General features: G+C 35.1%; 1 protein-coding gene across 2 annotated transcripts; it reads left to right on the top strand.

Annotated features, from left to right (window-relative positions):
• The first annotated feature begins 4,754 nt into the window (after window positions 1–4,754).
• Window positions 4,755–9,358, top strand: GLY1 (NAD-dependent glycerol-3-phosphate dehydrogenase family protein). 2 transcript variants are annotated; one of them, XM_010254759.3, is made up of 9 exons: window positions 4,755–5,181; window positions 5,567–5,703; window positions 5,873–5,978; window positions 6,136–6,337; window positions 6,481–6,568; window positions 6,792–6,939; window positions 8,266–8,415; window positions 8,495–8,644; window positions 9,066–9,358. In XM_010254759.3, the coding sequence occupies exons 1-9, from the start codon at window positions 4,843–4,845 to the stop codon at window positions 9,078–9,080; spliced, it is 1,335 nt and encodes a 444-aa protein (XP_010253061.1). In that variant the 5' UTR covers window positions 4,755–4,842; the 3' UTR covers window positions 9,081–9,358. The 2 variants fall into 2 exon arrangements, with proteins under 2 accessions (XP_010253061.1, XP_088755139.1); XM_088899013.1 differs by lacking the exon at window positions 9,066–9,358 and having other exon boundaries at window positions 8,495–9,040.
• Window positions 9,359–10,057: the final 699 nt, after the last annotated feature.

Raw genomic sequence — 10,057 nt, 5'->3', positions numbered from 1 at the left:
CCCGTCCGGGAGTCGAGCCGGCCCGTCGGGCCACCCGGCCCATGAACAGGTCTACGTATTTCCTATTTACCTTTAGGGTAAAATAAAAAAGCCTCCATTGAATTTTCTGATAATCATAAAATCTCCCCTGTAATTTCATTTTAACAAATACCTCTCCTAAACTTTTGAGAAATTCAACAAAAACCTCCCTTCCGTTATTTTAGACGGAAAGCGTTAGATTGATGCATCAGTTTTTTTCCAAATATTCATTCTACCCTTTTATAAATTATTTTACATACAAAGTTACTAAAATAATCTCATTTTAACTCAACAAAAAAATATATTTCAGTAATTTTGTTGTAAAATTAATGAAATGATCATTAAAAAAGGTTTTTTGTTGAGTTAAAATGGAGTTATTTTAGTAATTTTGTATGTAAAATAATTTATAAAAGGGTAGAATGGGTATTTGGAAAAAAATGGTGCATTAATCTAATGTTTTCCGTTTGGGACAGTGACAGAAGGGAGATTTTTGTTGAGTTTCTCAAAAGTTCAGGGGAGGTATTTGTTAAAATGAAACTATAAGGAAGGTTTTTATGATTGTCAGAAACTTCAAGGGGATGTTTTTGTATTTTTTGAAATAATATATATAAATATATTAAGCTGAAATGTGTATATAAGAGGCTTTTTTTCTCTTTTTTATCAAAATTACAAGAATGCCACTCTTTACCACTCTTTCTTTTGCTTTTTTTTCTTTCAAATTACAAGAATGCCACACTCTCCTACCAATTCTCTCTCTCTTGATTTTTTTTCTTTCAAATCACAAGAATGCCATTATCTCTCCTACTAATTCTATTTCCCTCTTTTTCTTTCAAATTACAACAATGCCACTCTCTCTCCTATCAACTCTCTTTTTCTTACAAATTATAAGAATGCCTTCTTTCTCTCTCTCCTTATAAATTACAAGAATGCCACTCTCTCTCCAATTGAGGGAGACCTCAGCTCGGCATCTCGACTGCTAGGGGACCTGCAATCAAAGGTAGTTGAGTTCGAGTCGAGCCGAGCTCGAACTTCTGAGCTCAAGCTCAAGTTTCTAATTCAAATCGAGCTTGAGCTAGACGACACATCGACCATTGAGGGAGACCTCAGCTCAACACCTCGGTCATTGAGGGAGATCTTGGCTCAGCACCTCAACAACTGAGGGAGACCTCAGCTCGGTACCTTTTCAACTAAGGGAGACCTTTAGCTCGACACCTCGCCTGGTAGGGAAACCTCAGCTCAACACTTCAACAACTGAGGGAGACATCAGTTTGGCACCTCGGCAATTGAGAGAGACCTCGGCTTGACACCTCGACTGCTCGAGAGACCTGCAATCAAATGTAGTCGAGCTCGAACTTCCGAGCTTTTTTACTCGAGCCAAGCTCGAGCTCGAGCTCAAGTCTCTAATTCGAATCAAGCTTGAGCCTGATAGTTTATGAGCGAATCCTACAATGCAGGGCCCCCTCCGCTGATTATAACTTAAGCAAGTGGGAAATGGATGTTTGTTTCCCTTTGATCCCTATCTCTGAATACGAATATTGTAATTTTTTGTTTTCTAATGATATTTCTAAAATACAAACAAAAAATCTCATATATAGGTTGACATTTGACAATTTTCAGAATTCGTTGTAGATAAAAAGAAATTTCACCACTATCAATATACCTCTTAATGTAATTATTGCATTTTCAAATGTTATAGGTCAAAGCAAAGAAAAAGCCTCAATCAAACTTGAAAGAAAAAAAAATCAAATATTAAGAATCCTACCTTCTTTTGTCATGTGTATTCACTTATCACTAGGCATGATCCCTTATTAAGTACGGGCTATTATTTGTTTAACACCAGTTTTTATTATTTAATTTAACAAATTAAATTAAGTTTTATGTTTATATAGATGAGAAGCGATTATTTAGTTGTTTTTTAGGGTAAAAGACTTAAACATGCCCTGAATTTTTCAAATAAATTTACAGATATCTTGTGACTTTTTTTTATTCTTCATTTTCTTTCAAATTTTCAAAATTTACCATGAAAGTTTTAAATGCATGCAAGTAGCGGTCTCTCTCTCTCTCTCCTTCCCTCCCCTTCATTCTCTTTTTCTGCTTGAGACTTGAATCGTTTGGTTATCTTCACTTTATTTTTCCTTATAATTCTTTACGAGTTTCGAAACTTCTCCATAAGATATCTCTTACCTATTCAATCCAAAATTTTGTATTTCCTATGAAAACTTTCATATTTCTCTATATGTTTCTACATAATTTTTACTTCATCCTTTTAGCGAGAATTGTTTCCCTTGTCTTAGAGGGTATTTGGTACAGTCCTGTTATGTTGCTGATGTATCTTGGGTTAATTAATATAAATTTGTATGATAGAGATTTTTCTACTTTGGTGCTATTTCTACCTAAAACATTAAATTTAATGTTTCTTACTCTTACACATCATTTTTCTAATTGAAATGACACTCATGATGTGTCAATATATTTTTGTATTGATCAATCCAAACCACAACGCCACTGTATCAAACACCTCCTTAGCCTTTCAGTTCTTGAGCACAACAATTACTTCTCGCTTCCAATTTGCATTCATCTTTCATTAGGAGTCGATTAGTTGGAAATTTGTTTTCTTTCTTGTTCTACTCCTGATCCAATGCTTCACAAAAAACGTTCATTCAATTTAGGAAATAATATATTGGATGGGATTGGAGAACAATACAAGAAAAACAAATAAATAAATATACGGTTTATCCATTTTTTTTCTTGAAAGATATCAACCATGGTGGGCTTTATGTCTTGTGAGAAAAGAGAATAAGCTTATGTCTCTCTGCAAGCTTTCGATTAACAAAGGTGGAGTATGTTTGGTACAAAATTTAAGATGCCAATACCATTTATACAAACTTTCCTGAAGTAAAGCCATTATAAACTATGGGGTATCTTAGTAAAACACAAATTAAATGGTAGATTTTAGTAAATGACCAAAAATAATACTTATAACTTATATATCAGAAATCTACATTAAGTCTGTTTCGTACTTTTCCTTAACTTTTAACACCCTTTTTTGACTTTAGCTTTATGAGACCCATATCTATCATATCAGTCCAGATCTGATAGATAATTTATGCTAAATTATATACTAACCTGAGAGCTTGACCAATCAAAACCGCTCCGTGAATTTTGATGGATTCCCATTCATTAGTGTACAACTTAGCCTTGTGTTTAGGAGAATGGGATTTTCTGCCAAACACATGTTGTTAACAAACGAATGGTGTGTTTTTTTTTTTTTTGCAAGAATACGAATATACGATAACGTTGCTTCATCCAATTCATCATTTGAACCAAAATTTAACTCTTGGTGGATAAATATGGAGTCATTAGTGGGTTGTGAGATGAGCGAACATGAAAAAAGCAATGAAATGGAGGAGAAAATCAGAAAAATAATATTTTATTTTGAAGGAAAATATAGGAAGAGATAGAGAAACCTATACTAGGTTTGTAAAGATTTTTTTTTCCCTTTAAACCAAACAAAGCCTTAGAAAAAATCAAATGATGCAGAAAAGATATGATACCGGAAAGAGGTGTAAGCCGGGTCGAGCCCGGGTTATGTCTGTCATCATAGGTTACTTTTATAAACTAATATTATATTAGTTTAGTAATAATTTAATAAAATAATAGTATAATTTATATTTATATAATAAATTGATATTTATTAATAATTTAGAAGCATATATATATTATATTTATTATATATAACATAAGTACTTTTTATATATATAATAGTATCGAACCAGGCTCGGGTTTGGGACGGGCTTATTTGAGAAAGCTCGAGCTCGAGCCCACAACCCTAAAATTTTTTCCAAGCCTAAAAAATAACAGGTCAAGCCGGATCGGGCCGTTAGACTACCCGACCCATGAATAGGTGTAATTGTATATATAAACATGTATACATAAAAAATCATATGAAATAAAAGTTTAAACATCTTTTTCAATTTTTTTAAATGGACCTCTCATAGCTTGGCCCAAGGCTCAACCCATAGACCAGCCAGGCCCACAACATGGCATAGGTCGTGGATCGTGCCAACTGACCCCCTAAATTATCCTAGGGGAGGGAGGCACGGCCCGAGATGCCCTGTGGGCCAGCATGGCCCGTATTTACACATTTACTTGAACCTACCTAATACTCGGGACAAGGCGGGGAAATTCAAGGATTCCCCATCCTTTATGAAGAGTGGGGTGCTTTGCCCCTAAGGGTGGGGATGGGGTAGAGTGTCTTGACTATGGGGTAGGAATAGAGATGGGGTACCCCGCCTTGAACCCATTGCGTTGTCATTCCTATATAATTGTTACTTATTAGTGAAATTAATAAAAATATTAGTTTTTATAATTATTTTTATTTATTTAAAGTTAATTACATTTTCATTTAAAAATAATAAAAATAATAACAATTATTAAAATTACTACAAATTATTAATAAAACTAAAATTATTGAAAAATATTTGTTCATATTAAATTAACAATAATTATTTTCTATAAATCAATATTGAATAAAGATATAATTATTAAAATTTTAGATATTAACATTAACTTTGAATAATTTTAGTTAATTAATAACAAAATTTGATCATTAATTTAATATTAATTAATAATAAATAAAATTATTAAATTTTTAAGATTTGTCCGTGCATCGCACGGATCCCCGCTAATTGTAATATAAACAGCAAGAGAATCGCGAGGGAATGAATGCCAATGGATAAAGGGCAGAAAGGAAAAAGTGATGGCTATGACCTTGTGAAAATCCATTGCAATCAACGCCTGTTCCTGGTTCACGCATTCTAGCCAATGTCAGTTCCTTTAGAACCCTGGATTCTGAACCTTCCATTCTCATCAAATTCTCATACATCCCATCCATGTTATGGCTTCAGACTACAGAAAGTCCAGCTCAAGCCTATAGTTGCTCTTGCTCCCCCTGTCTCTCCCGCCAAGACCTGTCATTGCTCTACCGAAACTCAAGACCACTCTCTTTCTACTGCACAACAACCTAACCTCAATCCCGTCAATGCTCCTGATAGCCGTAAAGATCGCAGGAAAGCGGTTAGAGTTGCTTGGGAGAAACTTGTCAGGTGGTCACGGACTTGGCGTTCCAAGGCCAAGACCGATGTTCTCGAGCGGACTAAAAAGGTTCTGTTTCTCCCTTTCCCGTGCTCTTTGAGGGTTCTGGTTATGAGTTAGATATTTTCTTTTTCCTTTCGGTGATTGGAATTTGCTGAATTATGGATGGTGTTCTCCTAGGAATTTGATTAGCAATGCTGGATTCAACCGCGCAATATTGTTTTGTTGTTTTCGTTTTGATTTTGCTTTTCTCTTCCGCATATATTTCTTTTTCAAATTAACACTCCCACTTGGTCACTGAGAACTGTAAGCAGTGTCTTCGCTTCTTGAAATCCAAAAATGAGGCTGAAATAACAAATGTTGTAAGATACCACATCTACCTTGAATGAATGGAAGCAAAAATGGCATACACTATATGTATTGAAGTCATGATTAAGGTTTATGTGGCCTTCAGGTTGTGGTACTTGGTGGAGGTTCTTTCGGTACGGCAATGGCTGCTCATATTGCAGCCAAAAAGGCAGAACTGGAAGTTAAGATGCTTGTGCGAGATCCTCATGTTTGCCAGTCTATAAACAAGACCCACTATAATTAGTAAGTTTTGGTCTACTGCAACTGCTCTCAATGTAAACAATCTTTTACGAATATAGTTGTGCCAGTTTTCACTTCTCTGTTTATGTATGGTCCTTCTGTTTTGCATCCACCAACAATTTATACCCCCTCCCAATTTTAATGTGCTCGATATTCTTACTTTTTTTTTCAGCAAGTACTTCCCAGAAGACAAGCTACCGGAAAATGTTTTTGCAACAACTGATGCCAAAGCTGCTTTGCTCGGTGCTGACTTTTGTCTACATGCAGTCCCTGTGCAGGTATTTGAATCATTTTTGTTATTTTAAGTATATCCAGATAAGTCTTTTTCTTTCCGAGAAATGGTTGTCGATTGCTTTACTACATCGTTTAGTTCTCTTTGTGGGGAATGTATTTATATGTGTCAGGATGTCCCTCACCCAAATTATTTAATTGCAGTTCAGTTCATCTTTTCTTGAGGGCATCTCAGAGCATGTTGATCCAAATCTGCCATTCATATCCCTTAGCAAAGGTTTGGAGCTCAATACATTAAGGATGATGTCTCAGATTATCCCACAAGCACTTGGGAACCCTCGCCAACCTTTTATTGCGCTGTCAGGGCCTTCTTTTGCATTGGAATTAATGAGGAAATTACCCACAGGTTATTTGCCAACTTATCAGGAAAAATTTTTAAAGTTCTTATTTATTTATGTCCTGCATACTTTGAATGCAACTTATTGAAAAGATGACAAGTTGACAACCTCTCATGGATACCTACTTTTTTCTTGGTTTATGTTTCTGCAGCAATGGTGGTGGCATCTAAAGATAAAAATCTAGCATCTGCTGCACAGCAACTATTAGCTTCTCAGCATCTAAGAATCAGCACTTCGAGGTAGATAAGTGATAAGTCCTTTGCCTTTATCAAATTGGTTAAATTAGAGCTTTAAGTGCACTAAATCTGATTAGAATTTATGTTTCTGCTGTTTCTTTTGATTAAAAATTTTGCTTTCAGGTTGATGTAGTACCTTGGCTTCTGGTGGATAATGTTAGAAAGTTGGAACTATTTGAATAAGATTTAAGCACACAAGTTCAGCTCGTAACCTGTGATACTCCAGTGATGTTACAGGGGTAGAAATAGCGGGTGCACTCAAGAATGTGCTTGCAATTGCAGCGGGGATTGTAGAGGGTATGAATCTTGGAAATAATTCTATGGCCGCTCTTGTTGCACAAGGTTGTTCAGAGATACGATGGTTAGCAACAAAGGTATTTTAATTTTCTTTCGCATGGCAAATGTTCTTCATTTTCCTCCTTTTCTTCACAAGATATTCCCTTTCGGTATATATATGTTTTGCATGGGTTTGCTGGATAAGTTGTATAGAGAAGAGATTTAGAAGACAGAAATCTTACAAATTCCAGCATAGTTGGCAGCCCAGAGGGGCTATGCCTACTACTCAAATAGGACAATAATTTGAATATTGAAGGGTATTCATATATATATATATATATATATATATATGAATATTTTGGATATGTCTGATGTCTGGATTTTATTGAAAGGGTATTAATGGCGACGAAATTAATTTTGGTGGAGATTAGGGGCAGAATGGAAACATGTTGAGTGTGTTCATGGTTTAGAAGAAATAGATTTATAGGAACTGAAGATTATCTTAGTTTCAGGCAGCTAGATGATTTAAGTTTCTGTTTTTTTTTTTTGAATGGATAGATTATTAGATTTGAGGTTTTTTGAAGGTGAAGCTTGTAGTTGTCTATTGAAAGAGTCGAGGGTTGGAACAAGTTTTCCTAGAGTGGATGCTGGCATTTCAGCTTGTAGATGTCGCTCGTGGGTATTGTATTCTTGGGATGGGCTAGGAGCTTTTAGGGGTGTAGTTCTTGGCATCGTTGCAGTTGGAAAAAGATGGTGACAGTTTTAGGTGCTTTATTTATTGTATTGGATTAATGAGGGGTTGTTGAGGTGTTCTTATATTTGGTTGGGCTTGGATTGTTCTGTTTTTTCCCTCCTGGTTCCTTATTACCTTTCTTTGTACTTCATTTCTTCTTTTAATAAAATTTTTGCTTTATTGTTAAAAAAAAAGGTATTAGTAATCTGCAATTTCCCCCTTCTACATGTGTTATTTGAATGAGTAAATGTTTATGAATCATTCTTAGTGGCTATATGAGTTGTACTGAAGCTTCAATTTACATCTGAAACCTTCACTCTAGGATGAGCTAGACTGAACCAAGTACCATGTAGAAATTGTGGACTGCCACTAAGCAACGCGGAAGTAATTTTATCTGTTTAGTCATAATTAATAGATGTAGGAATTATATGAGTCTATCTTATGGCACTTAATCTCTTCCAGATGTAGATCTGCTTGCAAATCCTCACTTTCTGTATGTCTTGTGGATTTAGGTTCTAGCTTCACAGATATGCATGTTAGTTTGAATTTTTTATCTTTTCACAAGCTAATTTTGTTTTCCATGGATCAAAGATGAGTTTTTTTTTTTTTATTTTTTTTTTTTATATCTCTATTTTTATTTTTGTTCTAGTTATGTTATACTTGTTTTTTAACACTTATAATGAATGTGAAGATGGGTGCGAAGTCAACAACAATTACTGGTCTCTCGGGAACTGGCGATATAATGCTTACATGCTTTGTCAATCTTTCAAGAAACAGAACAGTTGGGGTCCGTCTTGGATCAGGGGAGAAGCTAGATGACATATTAAGTTCCATTAATCAGGTGGTTGAGAAAGTCCTCTATACAAAATTGCTCAAGATATGCTAGTTATGTTTTTAACTATCTACCATTTCACTTTTAGGTTGCTGAAGGTGTGTCAACAGCTGGGGCTGTTATTGCTCTGGCCCAGAAATATAATGTGAAGATGCCAGTCTTGACTGCAGTTGCTCGCATCATTGACAATGAACTGACACCAAAGAAAGCTGTTCTTGAGCTGATGAACCTTCCTCAGGTCATTTTTATATCTTTATTCTTATTAATATTGCTACTTAAACCATGGATTATGCATCATTGCAAGCCCCTAAAGGCTGTTAGAAAACCAGCTCTGTATCAGAAAGCGGGTATTAAGAGATTCAATAACCCTGATATTCTTACCGCCCATGATATCCAAACACAATGGTGATTTGAACCTAGATCTCCTAGATGGGAGTGGGTGCTCTAAGCATCTGAGCTATGAGTCATTTACAACTCCCAGGTCATTCTGATATTTCATAGTCCCCAAGTGGGTTGCCAAGGGGAAAACCGAACAAATCAGGTAATATGCCATTCAATATTTCAATTAATTATTTTTGCTCTGTTCTTTCTTTCTTTTTTCTGCGCATGGGGGGGGGTGGACTTGATTAGTCTTTTAAATTATGATTTTTGAATTGTAGGTTGAAGAAGTGTAAGATCTACTAGGTTCAGCAAGATCAGAACAAGTTTCATGGGTAGGGTTTCATAATCAGGATTATCAGCTGAATCCTTGGCTGGGTCCATTCTTATCAAGAAAGGAATATTCTTTCTATATGTTCACTTATTCTTTTGCCCTTGGCTGGTTATGAGAGGAATTTTGCAAATTATAGTTTCTATTGTAGAAATTCTCCCAGAAAGAAGAAAACCTGATAGATGCATTGTTGGAATGTAAAGGTATTTTCTTTCATGAGAATCATTAATTTGATTGAGGTTATCGTTCGTGGCTTTTTTTTTTTACCTTAAAAAATTATTGATTGTGAATATTGAAAATTGTCTAATGTCTAATGATGCATTGGGAAGTTCAAATTTTCTTAGTGATTATGCTTAACCAAAAGTTTAGGTTCAGTTTGGGAAGAGTACAAATACAAATATGTAAAGTGCAAATAGATAGAAAATAATACAAAATATAAGGTTTTGCACTCTACATATTTGCATTTGTACTCCTTCCAAACTAAGCCTTAAAAAAAATTAGGCTCTGGAAGAGTTCAAATACAAATCTTCGGTGTAAAACTTTGTCTTAGTTTATTTCTAAACCTTGTATATGCCTTATACATATTTGTATTTGTACTCTTCCAAACTGATCCTTAATTTAAAAGGAGGTTTTCTTAGTGGCACCGTATAGATAGTTGGTCGATGTTGAAGGGTGAAGTCTTGAAATATTTTTTAGATTCAAGATTGTGAAGTTGGTCATTCACCTCAACTAGTTATTATATATTGAAGGACCCTCGGCTGGGGACTTTAGCCAAGCAATGGGTGAGGACTGAGGAGATTGGCAAACGGATTAGCTGATACTCTAGCCAAGCAAGGGGTGAATAGACAATCTTTATTTGTAACTTTTCTGTTTTGTTCATAGAGTGGTAGTATCTCATGTCTGTCTGAGGGATGCTTGTAATGGGCTTGGGAAGAAGAGTGA

The sequence above is a fragment of the Nelumbo nucifera genome, chromosome 2 (assembly GCF_055504915.1).
Source record: "Nelumbo nucifera cultivar China Antique chromosome 2, China Antique-T2T, whole genome shotgun sequence".
In the NCBI taxonomy this organism is placed as follows: Eukaryota; Viridiplantae; Streptophyta; class Magnoliopsida; order Proteales; family Nelumbonaceae; genus Nelumbo; species Nelumbo nucifera.
The sequence above is the reverse complement of the archived record's forward strand: the minus strand, read 5'-3'. Positions and strand labels throughout refer to the sequence as shown.